The sequence below is a fragment of the Phoenix dactylifera genome, chromosome 8 (assembly GCF_009389715.1).
Source record: "Phoenix dactylifera cultivar Barhee BC4 chromosome 8, palm_55x_up_171113_PBpolish2nd_filt_p, whole genome shotgun sequence".
In the NCBI taxonomy this organism is placed as follows: Eukaryota; Viridiplantae; Streptophyta; class Magnoliopsida; order Arecales; family Arecaceae; genus Phoenix; species Phoenix dactylifera.
Window position 1 is genome coordinate 11,506,771 of NC_052399.1, and position 23,662 is coordinate 11,530,432.

At 41.5% G+C, this 23,662-nt stretch overlaps 1 protein-coding gene across 1 annotated transcript; it reads right to left on the reverse strand.

Annotated features, from left to right (window-relative positions):
- Nucleotides 1–1,008: 1,008 nt before the first annotated feature.
- LOC103717015 (protein ELC-like) lies at nucleotides 1,009–2,156 on the reverse strand. The gene has a single exon (XM_008805241.2). It carries the CDS (start codon nucleotides 2,061–2,063, stop codon nucleotides 1,062–1,064), a length of 1,002 nt encoding a protein of 333 aa, XP_008803463.1. The 5' UTR covers nucleotides 2,064–2,156; the 3' UTR covers nucleotides 1,009–1,061.
- Nucleotides 2,157–23,662: the final 21,506 nt, after the last annotated feature.

A 23,662-nucleotide genomic window follows, 5' to 3' on the forward strand; every position in this document is an offset into this window, starting at 1 on the left:
ATTTGGATTTCTTTTGCACCCATAATTCTAGAAAAGATAGTTTTGCTTACCCTTTCCTAAATGAGAAGTAAAGCTTCTGCATCTCTTCTTTTGTTCTCTTTGTGCTTCCTTTGCTTTGCTTGAGTCCATGATGCAAATGTGTCTTTATTTGCTGGTTCTTTATAGCCATTTTCGACTAAGTCACATAAATCTTATTAGAGGACGAGAGTCCTCATTTGAATGCTCCAAAAATCTAGCTCTCATCATCGAACTCGGCTTTGCATGTAGTTAAGAGAAGTGTTGTTTGTACTTGCACTAGAACTTGTTGGCATGGTGGAATTCAATTAAGAAGTAGGATTGAGGTAGAAGATATGAGGTGGAGTTTGGGGGGCTTTGGATGAAAACTAGAACCAAGGGAATAGCATTTTTTTGGGTACAAGAAGAAAAATAGGAAACCAGATGCGAGAAAAGAATTTTTTAGTGGGAAGCATAGGAGATTTTCATTCATGCATACAAGAGTGGTACAAAAGGCTGTCAATGACTTGTCCATGTCAAGACTCTAGTCCACCTATTTATTTATAGATACAAAGATGATTCTTAGGCTACCACTTAATACAAAAGTAATTTTTTGATCTCCACCTGACTCTTAGTTTACTTAAGATGCCTCTTTGAGTTCCCAAAGTATTAAATGCTAAAACTGCATGACTTTTAAACTTACTCATATTAAAAGTTTCTAGAATTACAAATTAATTTCTAGCATTTCTATGATTAGCTAGGCGGCTTTTAAATAATCGGACCTTGAGTCTCTAATGATTCAGATCCTCAAACAGTATCTTAAACGACCTTAGAGAAGACAAAAATATTTTTATCCTCTTTCCACATGACTTCCTCTGGTCTGTAGCGTTCAAACCAAGGACAAAGAAATAGCCATAGATTTCAGATCTACTAGGCAACATCAAGAAAGGCATCCATATCATATTTCCTTTAAGTAAAGTAAACATCGCTTTCTACTTTCTCATTATACTGCAATAAGCGCCCAAGTTCAAAGTTTGCAAGCATGTGTACATTGAAGGACCCACGTTTCAAGCCTCTCTCTTTGACAAGTATTTGGCCATCTCCATTTTCATGACCAAGTCTCTATGGAAGTACTGTTCCCTAGCCAAAGCCCTGACCTGCTTGAGGTAGACCTCAAAGGCCACTGCTCCTTCCTCTAGTGCTTTGCCAAGGGCATCCATTACATCATCGATGGCAAGTTCTGCCGCCTCGTTCTCCATCCAACGCCTTGATTTCTCATTGCTAGCCTCAAATGCCTCTAACTCATCCATGGGTAAAGAATTGGCACCTTGTTCTCTCAACCAATTTGAGAGCACATCAGCATCCTCCACCACCTTCTCTAGAGTGAGCTCCAAGCTCGCTTTCTCCTCTTCAAGGTCAAGTAGAATAGAAGCAATGACCCTAGCTCGGTCATGCAACGCAGCTTGTATGTTTGATAAGTGCTCGATATCCTTCTCAACTTGAGCTCGAAAGCGCAACTTGTCGGAGTCTATTCTCATGAAAAGTTTGCCGATTGCCTCTATCTTGAAGGAAAGAGAAGGATCAGTGCAAGCAGAAGTGGCCAGACTTGAAGTGTAAGGGGGACACAAGTGAAAGATCTTAACGAGGTCATGAGCAAGATCGGAGAGGTTGGACCTGGGGTACTGCCATGACTTGAGGTAGGGGGAGGTGGTAGCCCCTGAGGAGTCGACAAAAGGGTGGTCATGGAGGATCTTGGCATTTTGGGTGGGGATCACGTAGACAATAGGGGGTTTGAAGGGATAACACTGGTGCAACCATATCGTGAGAAGGATTGGTTGCATGGAGGGAGATGTGGGGAGGAAACCATGGGCGTTGAGGAGGTTGACGGCGGTACCGTCATCATGGGTGAAGGTGCCAGTGGAGGGAGAGAGGGTGGGGAAGTCCTCGAGGAGCGAGATAAGGTTCTTACGGATGAGCCACTTGAGGTTACTGTGGACGTAGGAGAGGGAATCCGGGCCGGCGTTGGAGAGGGCAGCATCGATTAATCCAATAGAGGAGGATGGCGCCATTACTTGATAAGTGGTGGAGAGGAATGGTGGTTTTGAAAGACGGAAGGTTTGGAAGTTTGGCAACAAAAGAGAAGTTTTAGTAGTAGAGTATGAAAGGTGCAACTAGAACCAGGAGGACTACTTCGCATTTAATGTAAGAGGACTATTATGGTATTCGAAAGTATAAGATAGTTATGGTGTTCTAAACTAGGTTCTCATGGACTTAGAAATTATAAGAAGGCATTACTTCACTAAGTAGTTGGGGAGACAAGGAGCTATAGTCTAACTGAAAGTAACACAAATCTTACTCAATTTTGGTTCAAACAGAACTAACAAGCTTGACCTGATGGTTAGAAATATGGTTCCAAACCTAGATTTAAATATTCCAATTAAGTGGACCAATACTGAGTGTAAAATTAGTTCAAACTGATGTATCACATGCAACTTCATTGTAACCTGATCAGATCCAAGTCAGACCAAACTAATCTGACATTAAATGGATTGAATGTTACTACAGCTCATGAGATAAAACCATTCAAGGCATGAAATACAGGTCACGGTCAGATTCATCATAGACCTGGTCTATTTGTTCCCTAAGCTATTTTTTCCCTCTTGGCATTGATAATAAGATCGGGTACATATAAAGATTAAAGAACACCACATTGACCAAAAAAAGTGTTCACACGAACTAACATTAATCTGCAGCACAATATAACAGGATGGGGTCAGCGGTCGGTCATAGGAAATTTGTGTTCATTTTCTAGGAAAGGCATGCAACGGAGCCTGAGGAAGCATCTCCCTTTTAAATGTTCTCAGTCTGACCAACATCCTTTGAAATGTTCTGAGTTTGAACTTTGTTTTGAATTGGATTTTGCATAAGGAACAATTAGTAATATACAGTGAATTTCATTCTTTCTTTCTTTTCAGTGAGCAGAAAGCATTAAGGAAAGCCATGGTTGGGTATTTTTTAAGTGATCAAAAATCATATAAAATTTCATAAACAATGTAAAAGCTCATAATCGTATGAGAAAAATCTAAATAACAAAATCTAAACTGTGTGCATCAACCAAATTTAAGGGAGAAAATTTGTTAATAACTTATCTGAAAAATAATGTTTGTTGTGTCATACGTACTCTCCTTGCCCAATATGAAGCGTACTTTTAACTCAAACAGAACGAAAGGTGGAGATTAATGAAGTTTACCGCTGACTGCCCCACACGGTGCTTGCGCGCTAAGCCTTACGTCCCAAACCTTGGTTCTGGTGATGTCATCCCTTACGTAGCCTGATAAGGATGTCACAGTCATTATCTTATTTCGGATAATTAATAAATTTCTATGCATAGATGAAAAAAATAATAATATGGTCCTCTTTGTTTGTCTACCTTGCCTTGTTCAAGTGGTCTCTAATGTCAAGATCTTCTACAGTCCTCAAGTTCAAGATTTTATAATTTGTAATATTTCTTGCACCAGGTATTAGGTACAAGAAAATTACTCACTACAGGAATAGTAACTTTTACCGGCGCTTTTCTTGGCCTTTACCGACGCTTATTAGCGTTGGCAAAAACCCCGCCGACGCAAGAGCAGGCGTTGTAGACGCGTCGACGATACCTGAGTGGAAAAGGTTTTTGCCGACGCTAAAGGAAAGCGTCGGCAAAACTGGAGATTTACCGACGCTTAGTAAAGCGTCGCTGTAGATCTTTTGCCGACGCGAATTAGCGTCGGCATAGACGCTTTAAAGCGTTGGGAGTGGAATTTTTTTAAAAAAAAATATTAGAAAAACACATGCATATCATAAATCAACATTTACGCCAATATGAATCTGCATTACATTTACATCAACACAAATATTCAGATCATTCAAAACATTCATATTGTCATATATGATTAATAAGTTTGGAATTACAATGTTCTTTGAAAAATATAAAAAAGATACATATAAAACTCCTTAAATAACAATCTAAAAAGTATCAGAGACCGGATTTAGCGCCATCATCATCTCTACGAGCTGTTGAAGTATCAGGAATCTACAAAAAAAAACAAAAAGAAACTTTAAAAGTTAGGAATATGAAAATCACTAACTCATGCAAAATAAGTGATAATTATGTAAAGTCATCAAATACATATAGTTATTTACCTGGGGAGGGAGAAATCGCTATAACATAGATGAAATATGTTCAAGCTGAGACTGCAAAGTTTGTTGGTTCTGCTTCAACTCTGCCAACTCTGCCTGATGGCGATCCTTCATATCTTCAATTGTTGCCCGAAGTCTACTAACTTCTGCATTGCTACTATCTTTCCCAGCATTTCTTGTATACATGCCCACTACAGATAACTTAGTGGGGGTAACTCCAACGCCATAACCCCTCACTCTACCATAACGCTCTGGGCCCAATAATTCAACGAGCACCTGAGCTTCGACATGACTGGTTGCGTCGGATGATGATGACTCTCCGACGCGCTCTGAAATAAGAGTTGTTGCCCTGTCCTATATTCTCAAAAGAAAAAGTCATATTAATGTATGCCAATAATAGAACTAATAAAAATATCGTTGAAAGATTCAAAGATGAATACATACAACTATATCTCTTGACTCCTCCCGAATAAAACTGTCATCTCGGTGGGTGTGAGTCATCTTATAAAACTCCACCTTACTAGGCTCCCTCCCATTATCATCCATCTACAACAAAAGGTATATTGGCAAGCTAGTTATCATGATACATGCTATATAATAGAACAATTTAAAATAGTTTCAAAGAGTTTCAAAAAAACTTACGAATTCAGCTCTACGTCGAGCATAACTCATTGAGCCTGAAGTATGAGGAATAGTCTGAGAGGCTCGTGCAGCTCTACCAATATTGGAATATGTCTTCCCAAAAAAAGAATAAGCAATATAAATTTGTAATCTAAATTATTAGTAAATACAATCTAAGGTATTGAAAAAATATATACAACCTGAGCTTTCTCGGAAAACCAATAGTGGACAAGCTCCCTCCACTGATGAGGGATTACATCAGGAGAACAAACACGGGCAACCTCCTCTTCTGTCATACCATCGTGCTTCCAGTCCGCCTTTAACTTGGCCCTATATTCTTTCCACTTGCGATTAACGGACTTCAGCACCCAATCATGGCTCTCTTTAGGAAGCAAAAACTTTTTCTACACCAAAGTAATTAAAGAATGTTATAACAATGTTAAATCAAAAAATAAAATTGTGATAGTAAGCAAATTCAATTCTTTACCTCAATAACTTTAAGAAGCTCAACCTTATACGAAGGAAGCATTTCATTCCATTTCGTATAGTTGAGCGGATACAATTAACCTTCCGCGCAACCGATCCTAGAAAAGTCGATAAAATGCTTACAGCCCTCTTGATGGGCTGCCCCAGTTCATTGCAATGTACCACGATCTTCTCATCCTCGCGTAGGCTCCACACGTCCCGTGCTCGAGTGGGTCCTCGTGTCCTCCTCACTCTCCCCAGTCCATCTATAAAAATAAAATAAAATATCCATTAATTAAAATATTAAAGACAAATGATTTAATATAATTAGATTGTAAGAAAATTAATATATAAAATATAAATCAAATTACCCTAGATGTGCACGTCATCCATATCTGGACAATCAGCCAGTGGCACGTGCTCAGACTGAGACTCGTGCTGAGTATGGGACTCATGCTGAGAATGGGACTTGTGCTGCTGGGGCTCATCGGGCTGCTGGGACAGCAAGGACTGATTGGAAGAAGATCCCACCACTACAAGAAAAACTATATTTCCCAACTTTTGTCTGCCGACGCTAAGTAGAAGCGTCGGTGAAGTCTGGCTTCTGCCGACGCTTATAAGCGTTGTCGCACCCGTAGCTTGGGCCGACGCTTTTAAGCGTCGGCGGAAGCAAAAATCCTTTTTTTTTTTTCCCTCCCAACGACGCTTTAGAAAGCGTCGTCGGAGGCCATTATCCCCCCCTCCCCTCCTCCCGATCCCTAACCCATCCAGCCGCCCCCTCCCCTTCTCTCTCCGCCGCTCGCCCCCTCCCCCCTCCTCTCTACAAATCCCCTCCCCTCTCCTGATCCCTCAAACCCCCTCCCTTACAAATCTCTAACCCCCTCCCGATTCTTGATTAGGTTCCTTCCAAGAAGCGAGAGAGAGAGAGAGAGCGGCCACCCAAGCCCCCGATCCTTCTTCTCCGGCGTCGATGAAGTTCGATGGAGCTTCCTCCCTCTTCTCCGGCGTCGGCTTCATGCCTTCTCAGGCCACCCAAGCCCCCGATCCCTCTTCTCTGGCGTCGATGGAGTTCGATGGAGCTTCCTCCCTCTTCTCCGGCGTCGGCTTCATGCCTTCTCAGGCCACCCAAGCCCCCGATCCCTCTTCTCCGGCGTCGATGGAGTTCGATGGAGCTTCCTCCCTCTTCTCCGGCGTCGGCTTCATGCCTTCTCAGGCCACCCAAGCCCCCGATCCCTCCTCCTTCTCCCCCGCCAAGGTACCCATCGCCTCTCTCTCTCTCTCTCTCTCTGTAGGAAGTCGAAGTCGAAGTCGAAGTGGGAGAAGAAGCAGCAGCAGCAGCAGCAACAGGGCTCCGCTGCTGCCTCCGACCGGCCCCCGGCCAACCCGCCGCCCAAAGAGGGCGAATGACCGTGCGATTCCCCGTCAGAAAAGGATGTTGCCCCGGTGACCTGGGCCGATCTTGCCCTGACGCCGGCGGCCACCCAGACACGTCCTCCATCCTCCGCCGAGGAGCAGGCGAAGGCCGCGGCGGATCGGGCGCAGCAGAGGAGGCGACGGCGGCCACGGCGATGGCTTCGGCAGCGGTTTTCTTGGGTATTTTTATATTTTTTTTGTGTAAAAAAAATTTATGACGACGCTTTAAAGCGTCGCTAATTGAACTGGTTGAGGAATTTTAGCGACGCTTAAAAGCGTCGCTAAAAATAACCTTTAGCGACGCTTTCCAAATGCGTCAGAAATTTTTTTTCCACTCCGACATAGCCGACGCTTTGGTGACGCTTTGAAAAGCGTCGGAAAGAAAATTACCGACGCTTATAAGCGTCGGTAAAAGCCTCAAAAAGCATCGCCATAGCTCCTTTTTCTTGTAGTGTACGGATGTGTGCTGAAACTCAACATCTCTGAATCGTTTTCCTCGCAGTATGTTGTTATCTAGCAATCCTATAATCACAAATAACCTTTCTATCGCCAACATGACATAAGGCAAATGGCACAAAGAGAGATTGGCACAATTCATAGTGTTAACAAGATTAGCACTTGTTTTTATTAATTCTCCTTGTCTCGTATTACTGGAAAGAGAGATTGGCACATAGAAAGATTGGCACAATTCATCTTTGGATTTTTCACAAGGTTATTTTTTTCCCTCGTGCATATGCATATGTACAGTTTGGTCCTACACATCAGGGCGGACATGGGAGAATTTAACCATGCACTCCTTTGTATATTTTGTGGACCACCAGAAAGGGAACAAATTAAGGGGGAAAAGGCACTGAAAGTAAAAAAAGAGATCAAATGCACTAGAGGTTTCATGCAACAAATATTCAGTTTATCATTTCTCATGCATTTTTGGTCAGTTTTCACTGTTATACATGCTTAACTAATGTAGCTTATGTTTTGTCTGATTTTAAGCTTGGTGGGTTCCCTTAGCACAGTATGTTGTGTTTGTTGATCCGTTTGTTGAATAATGTAGGTGGTGCCAGTACAGACTTTTCTAGGATCAGAGTAAAGATGGTGGAACTTTTAATCTTCCTTATATGTGAAGAAACTCCACCTATTTCCCACCATATAGGAGAGTGAAAGACAGCATGCTTCCTCCTCAAATCTCGTAGTCTGTTAGAAGAAAGGATGCTCATGACATGAACTGAAATTACCTCCTACCTAGCATGCTACCACAATCTTTGTAGCCAAACATGTGGGCATTTGCCAATGTTATAATTCCATTAATAAACTGGTCAAAAACAGTATGATTTTGCGTTACGAAGACCTATAAGAATCTCATTGGAGTTCCCAATTCATACATAGCAGTTCATAGATGAAAAAGGTACATGCAAAACAGAGATCGGCGATGATTTAGTTATCATTCAAGGAAAAAGATTAGCAGTATTTAAGAAGAGAGAGTGGATAAATCTTCATCTATTTGTGCAACATTACACCGTGCAACGCAATCTCTAGATTAACTAAACCATCTAGAGCTTAAGTATGCAGAATAAAGGTGGTTAAACAGGCCCCCCTAGGTACCCAGTATATATAGACTACTTGCATTGTGCAAGTCAGAGAGCCAACCGATTAATTTGGATCTGTAATTTAACCTATAATTATAGATAGCATTATGCAAGTCTCCAGTATATCAATCTATTTTGTGCTTTTTCCTTGTGTACTTTATTATTTTTTCCCTTTCCAAAAGTTGAACTATTGATTTGGTTTATTGTCGATGGATTGTGTCAAAATAACTCAGCAGCTAAGTTCTAAGCTTAAACTGTTTGCTTGTTGAAACTTCATATATGACAGAGATGCTAAAGAATTGGATGCATCTCATAAGCATATCAGCTACCTTCCTCTTCAAAAGATTGTTAACATAGTCACTTTTCATGATGCAGTCTCTTTCATCTTCTATAAATTGTTCTTCTAGACTTCTAAAGGTAGACAGAGAGCGTTACTTTTTAACCATGGAACTACTGTAGGCTGTCATGTCCCCTTCATAATTGGCTTGCATCAGGCCTTTCATATGCTGTAGTCTGTATGGAGCTACATATGTTGTTTGATGCATGCGAGATAAATATGTATATATATATATAAGAAACCAAGTAGATGAATAAATTACTGGTCTCCTCTGTCTAGGGACCTGGTGGTATGGACAGCTCTTGCTCTCTTTCAAAAGGATAATATATACTCTACTTACACACCAATAGAAAAATTTAATACTAGTGCAGGTGTCCACCAAAATAACTTCAAATGATCAAATTAGTTGAAATAGATTGGGCCTCTAATCAAACCGTTGGATAGAAATGTGTAGGTTTGCACATTACAATGACAGGATTAAAAAAATAAATCCTTGTAGATAGAAAGGTGCTTAAAAGCCTTCCTCTTCCCTAATCGGTGGCTTCCCACTATTTCCAAAATTTCAGAAGCTAAATATTACCTTAAACTTGTAAGATTTAGCCCTCTAACGTCAAAAATCTAACGTAAAAAAAAAGATTGGGTCTCACCTTGATGATGGCTTCAACAACTTAGCTTTTTCCCCGTCTACTTCTTCTCCAAAGCACCCACCAGCGATGACGAGGCGGCAACTGACGAGGCTCCGTTGAGAGGAGGAGAAGAGGGAGACAGCGGAAGGAGGAGGCGGAAAATGAGAAAAGAGAGAAAAAGAGGGGATGGGAGGCGCCGGTGTTGGGTGGTTGGAGAGAGGAGAGGCAGTGGAATGAAGGCCGCGCGAGGGGGGAAAGAGCACGAGGGAGAGAGAAAGGTGGTGGCCGTCGGACGTCGCTCGGCACCGGAGAGGAGAGAAGGGAGGAGGAGAGGAGTTAGGGCTTGATCCATCGGGATGCAAAATGAGGAGGAAGGAGCCGGCTGCTTGGTTTTGTTGTTAATTTGGCTTTTGACGACGCTTATTAGCGTTGTCTTAGGATGGGAGTATGACGACGCTAATAAGCGTCGTCTTTTCTTGAGAATTACCGACGCTTAACTAAAGCGTCGGCATATGTGGAGTGATTGATTAAAACCCCATTTGATTTTGATGAGCTCAAAGCAATTGAGTATATCTTGTGATTACTAATGAATTCAATTGAGTGTTTCAGTGAAAATCCTGTCCAAGTGTTTCTAGACTTGGTTCATAGTATTTTGGATAAGTTAAGAAGTCTGCATGAACCAATGTCTGAGACTCGAGTCGACTCCCGAGTATCACGAGTCGACTCCAAGCGTATCAAGTTCACTGGCACGAGCTCGAGTCGACTCCAGACTAGTACGAGTCGACTCCGACTGAGAACAGAAAGAAGAACAGAAAGCCTCATCTCAGAACCTGTCAACGAGTCGACTCCTGAAGTGCGCGAGTCGACTCCAATGTTCAACGAGTCGACTCCAGGGTAGTAAGAGTCGACTCCAAGAGGAACACAAGGAAAAAGTCAGAGAACGATTTTCGGACTCTGAGATTCGAGTCGACTCCCGCAGTACACGAGTCGACTCCGAGACTGAGCGACCATCAACAGACAGAAGACCATGTTACTGCCTCTGAGATTCGAGTCGACTCACAGACAGCTCGAGTCGACTCCAAGACAAGCTTCACGTCAAAAGGCAGAAGACCAACTTTCGGAAACTGAGAGCCGAGTCGACTCCAAGGAGGTTCGAGTCGACTCCAAGACTGGATGAGCCAAACGACAGAGAATCGAGAGTTCGGGCTCTGAGATTCGAGTCGACTCCCAGGACAGTCGAGTCGACTCGAGTGGACAAAATTCAAATTTGGATCCACGGACTTCAGTGGATGAGCCGACTCCAAAAATTGCCAGGTCAACTCCAGAAGTTGGCGAGTCGACTCCAAGTCAAGACGAGTCGACTCCCAGTCAAGACGGCAACTTTAATTCAAATTTGGAACAGTTGCCGAGTCGACTCCGGAAAAGCGTGAGTCGACTCCTGCTACAGCCGAGTCGACTCCTGATCGCGCGAGTCGACTCCAACCCACCAACGGTCATATTGTCAGGCTGCGCAGAGTGTGCAGAACGGCCAGAAAAAGCAGAGTAACGGCTAGTTTCCATGGGGGTTGGCTTAAATAGCCACAGAGGACTGTAGCAAGGTAGAGAACAGATATTCCACTCCAAGCATTCAAGTTTTCAAGCTCTCCAAGTGCTCTTAAACGAAAAAAGGGAGATCTGCATTTACTGCTCCAACAACTTCTTCCCAACAATCAAAGCTTCCTCCTCCTACATTCAAGTCGACCACTCTTTCAAGAGGAGACCGGAGTTCCAGAAGCCATACCTCTTCACCAGCTTAAAAGCGTTTGAGGGCTTCTAACTCCTTTACGATTATATTGTCTTAAATCTGCTTTTTGAGAAGCTATTTTCTGTTTTCTTCTATCTCTTGTATTTACTTGATTCAATCGGGGGATTGAATCAAGGGGTTTAAGGTTGGTTGGTGAGCCAAGTTAAAACCAACGTGTGTAAGGGTTTGATTGTGAGCCCGGGAAAACAATCGGGGTTGGTTCTAGTCGGTGAGCCTGGGAAAACCGACCGAGTTCGTTGTGAGCTCGTAAAACAACAAGTTTGGTTGTGAGCTTGTAAAACAACCGGCTGTAATCCAAGGGGGTTATAGTGAAATTCCCAAGTGAGACTTGGGGAATGGACGTAGGAGCAAGGGTTAGCTCTGAACCACTATAAAACTTTGTGTTTGTAGTGCATTGTCTCTCATCTCCTTCCCCGCACATTACTCACAGCACTAGGCTTTAATTAAATAACTTGCTATAGTTTTTAATTAATCATCCACAAAGTTTTAATTAGCCAAATTATATTAAAAACCCAATTCACCCCCCCCCCCCTCTTGGGTTGTCTATCTGGGCAACAAGTGGTATCAGAGCCAAAAACTCTTCCACTCAAGAGTTAAAAGATCAAAATGACAACCCCATTTGGATCTTCTCACATTGAGGGTCAGTCCACTCAAAGACCCCCTTTCTTCAATGGATCCGACTACTCATACTGGAAGGCTAGGATGAGAATATTCATCCAAGCCCAAGACTATGAGATGTGGACCATTGTAGTGAATGGCCCATACATCCCATCCACATATGTAGAGGGTGTTAAGGTACCCAAATTAGAAAAGGATTGGGATGAACATGACATGAGGAAGGCACAATTAAACTCTAAAGCTATGAATGTGCTATATTGTGCCTTAGACCGTAATGAATTCAATAGGGTCTCTACTTGCAATTCTGCAAAAGAGATTTGGGACAGACTTGAAGTGACCCATGAGGGCACGAATCAAGTGAAAGAGTCCAAAATAAATATTTTGGTTCATAAATATGAACTATTTAAAATGGACTCTAACGAAACAATTACATGCATGTTCACTAGGTTTACTGATATTGTCAATGGCCTAAAAAGCCTTGGCAAGAACTATACTAACAGTGAACTTGTCAGGAAAATCCTTCGGTGTCTACCAAGGTCGTGGGAAGCTAAAGTGACGGCAATCCAAGAAGCTAAAGACTTGAACAAGCTTCCACTTGAAGAGCTCCTTGGATCCCTTATGACGCATGAGCTTACCATGAAACAACACAACGAGGAAGAGTCCTCCCATAAGAAAAAGGTAATAGCTTTAAAATCTACTTCTTCTAACAAGGACTTGTCTTGCAGCAGCAGCAGTGAAGAAGAAGAAGATGAGGAAGATGGTGGTGAGGCTCTTCTTGTGCGCAAGTTCAAGAAATTCATCAACCACAAGAAGTCCTATCATCAAAGGAGAGGCCCCTCGAATTCCTACCGGAAGGACAAAGGTAAGGAAAGGGAAAATGAGGGGATTGGTTGTTACGAGTGCAAGAAGCCGGGTCACATAAGAGCAGAGTGCCCCTTACTGAAGAAGGGGAGTAAGTACAAGAAGAAAAAGGCACTTGTGACTACCCTATCGGACTCCGACTCATCATCCTCCTCATCAGATGATGAACAAGAAGAGAAGGCCAATTTCTGTTTCATGGCCAACGAAAACGAGGTAACTTCTGACACGCATCCTGATTTTTCTTTTGATGAACTTTATGATGCATTTAATGAATTAATGGTAGAATATAAGGCTATAAATCTTAAGAATAAAGAACTGAAAATAACTAATCAATCATACCTACATAAATACGATAAATTAGTTAAGGATAAGGATTTAATCACTAAAGAAAATATAGAACTTAAAACAAGCAACCAACTTTTAACTCAAAAGACCAACACCTTAACTAAAGAAAATGAAAAACTAACTAAGGAATTTTCAGAACTTAAAAAATATAAACAAACCTTAGATAAGGATCTTACTAAAGAACTTAATGATCTAAAAGCCGAAAATCAGACACTAACTAAAGAACTTAACAAATACAAACCCTTAGTTGAAAGATTTACCTATAGTTCTGAAAAATTAAACATGATACTAAATAGTCAACGTGCAGTGTTTAATAAAGCCGGTTTAGGATATAAACCAAGGAATAAGCAAAAACTTCTTAGTAATTTCTTTGTTAAAGCTGGGGAAACAAAAACTAAGAAAATAACCTGCTTTTGTTGTGGTACAGTAGGCCATAAAGCAAATGTATGTAATTTTAGGAAAAGTAAAACTAAAAGAAAAATTAAAAGGGTATGGGTTCCAAAAGGAACCAACTTGACTAACCATGAAGGACCCAAGAAAACTTGGGTACCTAAGATGACATGATTTGCTTGTGTAGGAGTGTCTTGCAGCCAAGGTCAACAAAAATTGCTGGTATTTGGATAGTGGCTGCTCAAGGCACATGACGGGTGATAAAGACCAATTTTTCACCCTTGAAGCTAAGAAGGGAGGTGCTGTGACGTTTGGAGACAACAACCAAGGTCACATCATTGGTATTGGTAAAGTTCAAATCACCCCTTCTACTTTTATAGATAATGTTAGATATGTTGATGGTCTTAAGCATAACTTGTTAAGCATTAGTCAATTATGTGACAAAGGATATGATGTTATGTTTAAACCATCACTATGCATTATAACAAATACTAATGATAATAGTTTAGTTTTTAAAGGGATTAGACGTGGAAATGTATATGTGGTAGACCTAGAAGACCTTGCAAAACATAACCAATGTTTAGTTGTTAATGAAACTAAAGATAATGATGCTAGTTGGTTATGGCACCGTAAGTTAGGTCATGCAAGCATGGACACAATAACTAAATTAGTTAAAAGAGATTCCGTGATAGGTTTGCCAAAGTTAAAATTTGAAAAGAACAAAATCTGTGAAGCATGTCAATTTGGCAAACAATCTAGGAATTCTTTTAAACCCATAAAATGTGTCTCTACCTCTAGGCCTCTAGAATTATTACACATGGACCTATTTGGTCCAACTAGAACAACAAGCCTAGGTGGAAATAAATATGGTCTAGTCATAGTAGATGATTACTCTAGGTACACATGGGTCATGTTTCTAGCACATAAGGACCAAGCATTTTCCATGTTTAAAAAGTTCCATAAGGAAGTAACAAATGCTAGAGAGTCTTCAGTCATAGCCATTAGAAGTGACCATGGTACCGAATTCGAAAATCAATTATTTGATGAATTTTGTAGTAAAAAGGGGATAACCCATAATTTTTCTGCACCTAGGACACCACAACAAAATGGAGTTGTGGAAAGGAAAAATAGAACACTAGAGGAAATGGCTAGAACGATGTTATGTGAAAGTAACCTCCCTAAGTACTTTTGGGGAGAAGCCATTAATACTTCTTGCCATATATTAAATAGAGTTCTATTAAGACCCATCATAAAGAAAACACCTTATGAACTGTGGAAAAACAGAAAACCAAAGGTTAACTATTTTCATGTTTTTGGATGTAGGTGTTTTGTACATAATAATGGGAAAGATAATCTAGGGAAATTTAACCCTAAATCTGATGAAGGAATATTCTTAGGTTATTCTACAACTAGTAAAGCCTATAGAGTCTTTAATAAAAGAACCCTAGTTATAGAAGAATCTATACATGTTGTTTTTGATGACTCTAGTGACATCTCCTCTAGTAAGAAAGCCAATCTTGATGATGATATTGAAATACTTGAAGAAAAGATAGATGAGGTGGGATTACAAGATGGTAATCAAAAGTTGATTGAAGGAGAATCATCAAACCAAGAGCCTATAGTGGATCATGGGCTAACTAAAGCTTGGAGGTATGCTCACGGGCATCCTAAGGAACTAATTCTAGATGATCCATCACAACCGGTTAGGACTAGAGCATCTCTTAGAAATTTGAATAACCATCTAGCTTTTGTTTCACACTTTGAGCCCAAACATATAGAAGAAGCCGAAAATGATGTAAATTGGATAAATGCAATGCAAGAAGAACTAAACCAATTTACTAGAAACAAAGTGTGGGATCTAGTAGAGAGACCTTCTGAATATCCAATAATAGGTACAAAATGGATATATAAAAATAAACTAGATGAAAATGGAATTGTTATAAGGAATAAGGCTAGACTAGTAGCAAAGGGTTATAATCAAGAAGAAGGCATAGATTTTGATGAAACCTTTGCTCCCGTAGCTAGACTTGAGGCGATTAGACTTCTATTAGCATATGCATGCTCTAAGGACTTCAAGCTATATCAAATGGATGTAAAAAGTGCTTTTCTAAATGGGTTTATTAATGAGGAGGTGTATGTAGAACAACCTCCTGGTTTTGAAAATCATCAATACCCTAATCATGTGTATAAACTGAACAAAGCACTTTATGGATTAAAACAAGCACCTAGAGCATGGTATGAGAGACTTAGTAAATTCCTATTAGAACATGAATTCTCTAAGGGAAATGTAGATACAACATTATTTCTGAAAAAGAAAAATAAGGATATGTTATTAGTACAGATCTATGTTGATGATATCATTTTCGGTGCTACTAACAATCGCCTCTGCGAGGAATTTGCTGATTTGATGCAGAGTGAGTTTGAGATGAGCATGATGGGAGAGCTGAACTATTTCCTCGGGCTTCAAATCAAACAATCTGAAGGAGGCATCTTCATCAATCAAGCAAAATATATCAAGGAGATGCTCAAGAAGTTTGATATGGAGGGAAACAAGTCAATCAGCACCCCCATGAGCTCATCATGCAAGTTAGACCAAGATGAATCAGGTAAATCTGTAGATCAAAAACTTTATAGAGGTATGATAGGTTCTTTACTGTATCTTACTGCAAGTAGGCCTGATATTATGTTTAGTGTGTGCATGTGTGCTAGATATCAGGCTAATCCTAAAGAATCACACCTAGCTGCAGTTAAGAGAATCTTTAAATACTTAATTGGAACTAAGAACATAGGGCTGTGGTACTCTAAAGAATCTAGCCTAAACTTAATAGGGTACACAGATTCAGACTTCGCTGGATGTAAGCTTGATAGAAAAAGTACCAGCGGGTCTTGTCAATTTCTAGGAGAAAACCTAATCTCATGGTTTAGCAAGAAACAAAACTCGGTTGCATTATCCACTGCAGAAGCTGAATATGTTGCAGCCGGGAGTTGTTGTGCTCAAATCTTATGGATTAAACAACAATTAGAAGATTATGGCATTAAACAAGATAAAATTTCCATTAATTGTGATAACACAAGTGCCATAAATCTAACTAAAAATCCAATTCAACACTCAAGAACTAAACACATTGAGATAAGACATCACTTCATAAGAGATCATGTATTGAATGGTGATGTGTCACTCCAATTTGTGTGTACTGATAATCAATTAGCAGACATTTTTACAAAACCCCTAAGTGAAGAGAGGTTTAGTGTGCTTAGAAGGGGATTAGGAGTGATTGATCCATCCTAGTGGGAGTTTTTCACTAGATTAATTGATTTTGATGATTAGAATGAGGTTAAAATAGAGTTTCTATGCAGTGATCATCAAATCAGTCCTTAATTAGGTGATTTTCCCTCATTTGGCACGATTATGGCATGGTTTTTAGGTGCGTGCCAAGGTTAGAGACGACTCGAGTAAGTTTCAGAGCCGGCTCCTAAGGGGGAGTCGACTCGCGCATTAGCGGGAGTCGACTCGCAAAGTTGGCAGCTGAGGGGGAGTCGACTCGCACACTGTCGGGAGTCGACTCGAAGTCTACATGCGCTAACAGAGAGTCGACTCGCGCATATTCTGGAGTCGACTCGAGGTCGAGTCGACTCGCGACTCAGGGGAGTCGACTCGCAGTCGGGATCCGACTTTTTAACCCTAGGTTTGTCGTTACGCAAACACTTTTCCTCAAGCCGCCACTGTTCACAAAGCCCTAGAGCCGACTCCTAGGTCATCCCCGATCGTCTCCAAGCCCTTTTCCCGTCGATTCTTCGCCGGACATTGAGTTTCCGTCCGTTCCTAGGTCATTTCCGGTCCGTCCCGAGCTTCCTCTGTCGGTTCTTCACCGTCCTCTAGGTATTTTTCTTCCCGTTTAAGTCAAGATGCCTCGTAAGACCGTCGTTAGGAAGAGGTCCCGTCCCGAGGCCGGTCCCGAGCGACGCTCCAAGGTGCGGCACGATCCCGCGAGGCAACCACCTCCGGATCGTTCCCCGCCTAGGGTGGTTCTCGTTAGGCCGTTGGCCGGGAAGGCCGTCACCTCCGGGAGGTTTGTCGATTTTGACTATCTCTCCCGGGAGGGGTTCACCATAGGCGATAGGCTTAGAGCCCAGGGCCTAGAGTACTTCCTCACCTTGGACCTTCCCACCTATCCTGGCCTAGTTCAAGAGTTTTACAGTACCGTCCATCGGGGAGATGGAGGTATCGAGGGTACGGTAGTAGGTGTCCCGTTGCGTGTCACAGAGGACCTCATTGCCCATATCCTTCACCTTCCATTAGTAGGGGTGGTTCCCGCACACCCTGAGGATAGAGTTGCGGCCCTTACGGTCGTCTTAGGGCATCCACCTCAGTCCCCCCTAGATGAGGTATCTGCTAGCTCACTTCCTATTGAAGTGAGAATCCTTTTGAGCATTCTGTCCAGGTCCATCTTCCCTAAGACAGGGAGATTTGATTTTGTGAATGAGAGGGACTTAGCTATTATGTCTTATATCCTTCAGGACACCCCGATCAACTTCCCAAAGCTCATTTATAGGTATATGTGTGAGCCCCTAGATAGACCTAGGCTCTCACTCCCATACGGGATGTTATTCACTCTTCTTTTTAGGCAGTATGAGATTCCCATTCCTGAGAGGGAACCCTCTCGTACCTTGCGATGGACTGATCGCTTGTGTACGGGGACTATGCACAGGATGGGATTTCGGAAGAGAGAAGGGATCTGGGTTAGGAAGTCTACTCTCACTGCTCAGACCACCAGACCATCACCCAGTCCTGAGCCAGATTCAGACTACCCAGACCTTCCAGACCATCCAGACCTCCCATCCACTCCTCCTGCTCCTACCACCTTTGCCGGACCTTCCTCCTCAGCTACACCATCTATGGAGGTTCGGATTGATCTAGAGCAGCTCCGGGAGCTGCGGCAGGAGATCGTCCGAGATCTGAGGGACGAGCTGCTTCGGGAGCTCCGAGGTGCGGTGCCTGCTCCCACTCCTGCACCCATATCTTCTCAGTTGGTCCCTTTCTTGACAGCCGTGACTGACATGACGGCTCATGTACGGGAAGAGATCTACAATATCCGGAGTTTGGTCCAGGCCCAGTTCCAAAGCATGAATGAGGTCACGAGCTCCACTCGACAGATGCGAGAGGAGATAGGTCGTGACATGCACACCACCACCGAGGGGGCCGAGCGCTTGTCGAATGTACTCATCGACAAGCTGGACGCACTACAGACATCGGTGACTGGGCTTCAGGCGTCGGTGACAGAGCTCTCCACTACACATAGCAGAGCCACCACGTCTATTATCACGCAGCTCGGACATGTGACAGATGCAGTCACCCTCCTCATGGAGCAGAGCCGATTGAGAGGAGGAGCCACATCCTCCAGAGGAGGAGATGCATCCTCGAGAGGGGGAGCCTCATCCTCGAGGAGGCCATAGATGTTTTTGTGTGATGTATTGTTTTACCTTACTTATTGTATGCTCAAATGTGTTCACATTCATATTAATACAATGAGTAGACATTTTATCTTCAATTATGTGCCATTTGATGTGCCATTTGTTGATTGTGCCATTGATTGTGTGTGATTACCTCCTTTTTGGTATGATGACAAAAAGGGGGAGAAATATGTATAAAATATGGTAAAATATGTAAAAGGAGAGAAATATTGAAAAAATATGTAAAAGAAATCAATGGAACTAAAACACACACAAATTTGTTCTAAGTGGATTCGGTACCTCGAGGCTCATTATCTCTCTTTTGGGGCTCCTAATGGAGTAATCTCCAGAATCTATTCAAGGGATATTCGGAGATTAGCTGAATCCTACTCAAGAACAAATTGACAGATTTTTCCTCTAAAAAGATAAAATTCAGTTCAAAAAAACTTCAAAGCATTAAAAGGAAATTCAGAGAATCAAAACATAGTTGAATGCATATGTTGAGGGGGAGAATCTGAATTTTAATCAAGCTAAATCATTAATGACATATAAGCCAAACAATTGATTGCATAATATGAAGGCTTATATAATTCCAAATGAAAGGGGGAGCTTTAACTCCGAAATTTAATGTTTCACTCCTTTCAAACTTGGATAAATTAAATTATCAGACATTTGAATTCATTTATGGATTTTACTTCATTCTTTTATGAGCAATTCATTTTACATATACTCAAAGTTTTGTCATCATCAAAAAGGGGGAGATTGTGGAGTGATTGATTAAAACCCCATTTGATTTTGATGAGCTCAAAGCAATTGAGTATATCTTGTGATTACTAATGAATTCAATTGAGTGTTTCAGTGAAAATCCTGTCCAAGTGTTTCTAGACTTGGTTCATAGTATTTTGGATAAGTTAAGAAGTCTGCATGAACCAATGTCTGAGACTCGAATCGACTCCCGAGTATCACGAGTCGACTCCAAGCGTATCAAGTTCACTGGCACGAGCTCGAGTCGACTCCAGACTAGTACGAGTCGACTCCGACTGAGAACAGAAAGAAGAACAGAAAGCCTCATTCAGAACCTGTCAACGAGTCGACTCCTGAAGTGCGCGAGTCGACTCCAATGTTCAACGAGTCGACTCCAGGGTAGTAAGAGTCGACTCCAAGAGGAACACAAGGAAAAAGTCAGAGAACGATTTTCGGACTCTGAGATTCGAGTCGACTCCCGCAGTACACGAGTCGACTCCGAGACTGAGCGACCATCAACAGACAGAAGACCATGTTACTGCCTCTGAGATTCGAGTCGACTCACAGACAGCTCGAGTCGACTCCAAGACAAGCTTCACGTCAAAAGGCAGAAGACCAACTTTCGGAAACTGAGAGCCGAGTCGACTCCAAGGAGGTTCGAGTCGACTCCAAGACTGGATGAGCCAAACGACAGAGAATCGAGAGTTCGGGCTCTGAGATTCGAGTCGACTCCCAGGACAGTCGAGTCGACTCGAGTGGACAAAATTCAAATTTGGATCCACGGACTTCAGTGGATGAGCCGACTCCAAAAATTGCCAGGTCAACTCCAGAAGTTGGCGAGTCGACTCCAGGTCAAGACGAGTCGACTCCCAGTCAAGACAGCAACTTTAATTCAAATTTGGAACAGTTGCCGAGTCGACTCCGGAAAAGCGTGAGTCGACTCCTGCTACAGCCGAGTCGACTCCTGATCGTGCGAGTCGACTCCAACCCACCAACGGTCATATTGTCAGGCTGCGCAGAGTGTGCAGAACGGCCAGAAAAAGCAGAGTAACGGCTAGTTTCCGTGGGGGTTGGCTTAAATAGCCACAGAGGACTGTAGCAAGGTAGAGAACAGATATTCCACTCCAAGCATTCAAGTTTTCAAGCTCTCCAAGTGCTCTTAAACGAAAAAGGGGAGATCTGCATTTACTGCTCCAACAACTTCTTCCCAACAATCAAAGCTTCCTCCTCCTGCATTCAAGTCGACCACTCTTTCAAGAGGAGATCGGAGTTCCAGAAGCCATACCTCTTCACCAGCTTAAAAGCGTTTGAGGGCTTCTAACTCCTTTACGATTATATTGTCTTAAATCTGCTTTTTGAGAAGCTATTTTCTGTTTTCTTCTATCTCTTGTATTTACTTGATTCAATCGGGGGATTGAATCAAGGGGTTTAAGGTTGGTTGGTGAGCCAAGTTAAAACCAACGTGTGTAAGGGTTTGATTGTGAGCCCGAAAAAACAATCGGGGTTGGTTCTAGTCGGTGAGCCTGGGAAAACCGACCGAGTTTGTTGTGAGCTCGTAAAACAACAAGTTTGGTTGTGAGCTTGTAAAACAACCGGCTGTAATCCAAGGGGGTTATAGTGAAATTCCCAAGTGAGACTTGGGGAGTGGACGTAGGAGCAAGGGTTAGCTCCGAACCACTATAAAACTTTGTGTTTGTAGTGCATTGTCTCATCTCCTTCCCCGCACATTACTCACAGCACTAGGCTTTAATTAAATAACTTGCTATAGTTTTTAATTAATCATCCACAAAGTTTTAATTAGCCAAATTATATTAAAAACCCAATTCACCCCCCCCCCCCCTCTTGGGTTGTCTATCTGGGCAATAGCATATTTTGGTGGGGAGCCCTTTTTTACCGACGCTTCTCCCTAACATCGGGAGAAAAGCGTCGGAAAAGGCCGATTTTCTTGTAGTGACTGTCATCTAATCAACATCACAGATTCACATATAATGTATACAGAAATATATCATTTACCCATTTTTTAAATGTGTTTTTCTGATTCGGTGTTCAACCCTTCTACATCATTAGGCCTTCAATTTTTATATGCCCTTCTCACACCTAACATCCAGGATTAGAGCTGGATGTTTTTACCATAGTTTGCCTGCTTCGTTATATGTTTACTAGCAAATAAAATCACCTTGCTAAACATTCACAAGCAAATGGTGGACACGAGCTATGTAAAAAATGTTTTGATGTTGTATGAACAAGATTAAAAGCATAGCTCATGGCTTTAAGGTTGTCAATACATGGTTATATATGCTAAACACTACAGGAAAATCGGTATTTTCCTATGCTTTTTTTCTGACGCTAGAAAGAAGCGTCGGGAAAAAATGGCACTGCGCCAAAATTTGTCGATGCTTACTTTCTCAAGAATAGATAATGCGTAAAAGCATCTTCATAAATCAATAGAAAAAGTCGGTTTTACCGACGCTTAAAAGCATCTTTGAAACTATCTTAAACTTTCTATCATATAGCATGTATCATGATAACTAGTTTGCTAATATACTTTTTGTTGTAGATGGATGATAATGCTCCGTAAGATTGAGTTTTATAAGATGACTCAAACCCACCGAGATGGCAGTTTTGTTCGGAAGGAGTCAAGAGATATAGTTGTATATATTCATCTTTAACTTGTGCAACGATATTTTTATTAGTTCTATTACTGGCAAATGTTAATGTGACTTTTTCTTTTGAGAGATATAGGACAGAGCAACAACTCTTATTTCAGAGCACGTCGGGAAGTCATCATCATCCGACGCGACCAGTCATGTCGAAGCTCAAATGCTCGCTAAATTATTGGGCTTAGAGTGTTATGGTCGAGTGAGAGGTTATGGCGTCGGAGTTACCCCCCTCAGTTGTTTGCAGTGGGCATGTATACAAAAAATGCCGGAGAAGATAGTAGCAATGCAGAAATTAGTAGACTTCGGGCAACAATTGAAGATATAAAGGATCGCCATCAGGTAGAGTTGGCGGAGCTGAAGCAGCACCAACAAACTTTGCAGTCTCAGCTTGAGCATATTTCATCTATGTTACAGCGATTTCTTCCTCCTCAGGTAAATAACTATATATATTTGATAATTTTACATAATTATTACTTATTTTGCATGAGTTAATAATTTTCATATTCCTAACTTCTAAAGTTTTTTTCTATTTTTTTTTTGTAGATTTCTGATACTTCAACAGCTCGTAGAGATGATGATGGTGCTGAATCCGGTCCCTGATACTTTTTAGACTATTATTTAAGGAGTTTGATATGTATCTTTCTTATATTTTTCAAAGTACATTGTAATTCTAAACTTATTATGTAAATTTAATCATATATGACAATATGAATATTTCGAATGATCAGAATGTTTGTGTTGATGTAAATGTAATACAGGTTCATATTGCTATAATGTGATTTATGATATGCATTTATATTTCTAATATTTTTTTTAAAAAAAATTTACTCTCGATACTTTAAAGCGTCGTTAAAAAACCGCCGTGGCACGAGCTGGCACGCTTTCGCCGACGCTTTTAAAGCATCGGTAAAAATCCTTAGCTGGCCGGTTTTCCCAACGCGGTAAAAGCATCGGAAAAAACCCCGACAGTATCCCGGCACACCCAAATTACAGTTTATGCCGATGCATTTTTGCATCGGCAAAACGATTAATAAGCGTCGGAAAATCTTTGGTTTGGTCGACGCTTTTATGTAGCATCGCTAAAAATTTTTCCCACTCAGGAATCACCGACGCTTTTACGATGCTTTTTCTAGCGTCGGCCGGATATGTACCGATGCTAATAAGCGTCGGTAAAGGCTCTAAAAAATGTCGGTAAAAGATACTATTCCTATAGTGAAAGTATCGGAAAACATGCTATTTATTGACTACGTGCTCTTTTATCTTCAGATATCATCATTTTAGATGAAATAAAAGAAAAGGGATTCCATCTCAGCCAAGTGTGCTCAATCATGAGCACCAAATTAAGAAGATCCATTACCATGTGCTTGATCAAATATTCATAGTAAGAGTAAGGGAATCGATAATAAGAATGAAACTAATGAAATTGTTAGAGTTTCCAGTTTTTTTCAATTATTGGAAAACTTCCATGTCCAAGGATCAGTTGGTTGGCTTGACACTAATCAAGTAGGCAATGTTTATGACCTAACAAAGATAATCATTCAATTTGTAAATGTTAAATTCATGGCTGAGAC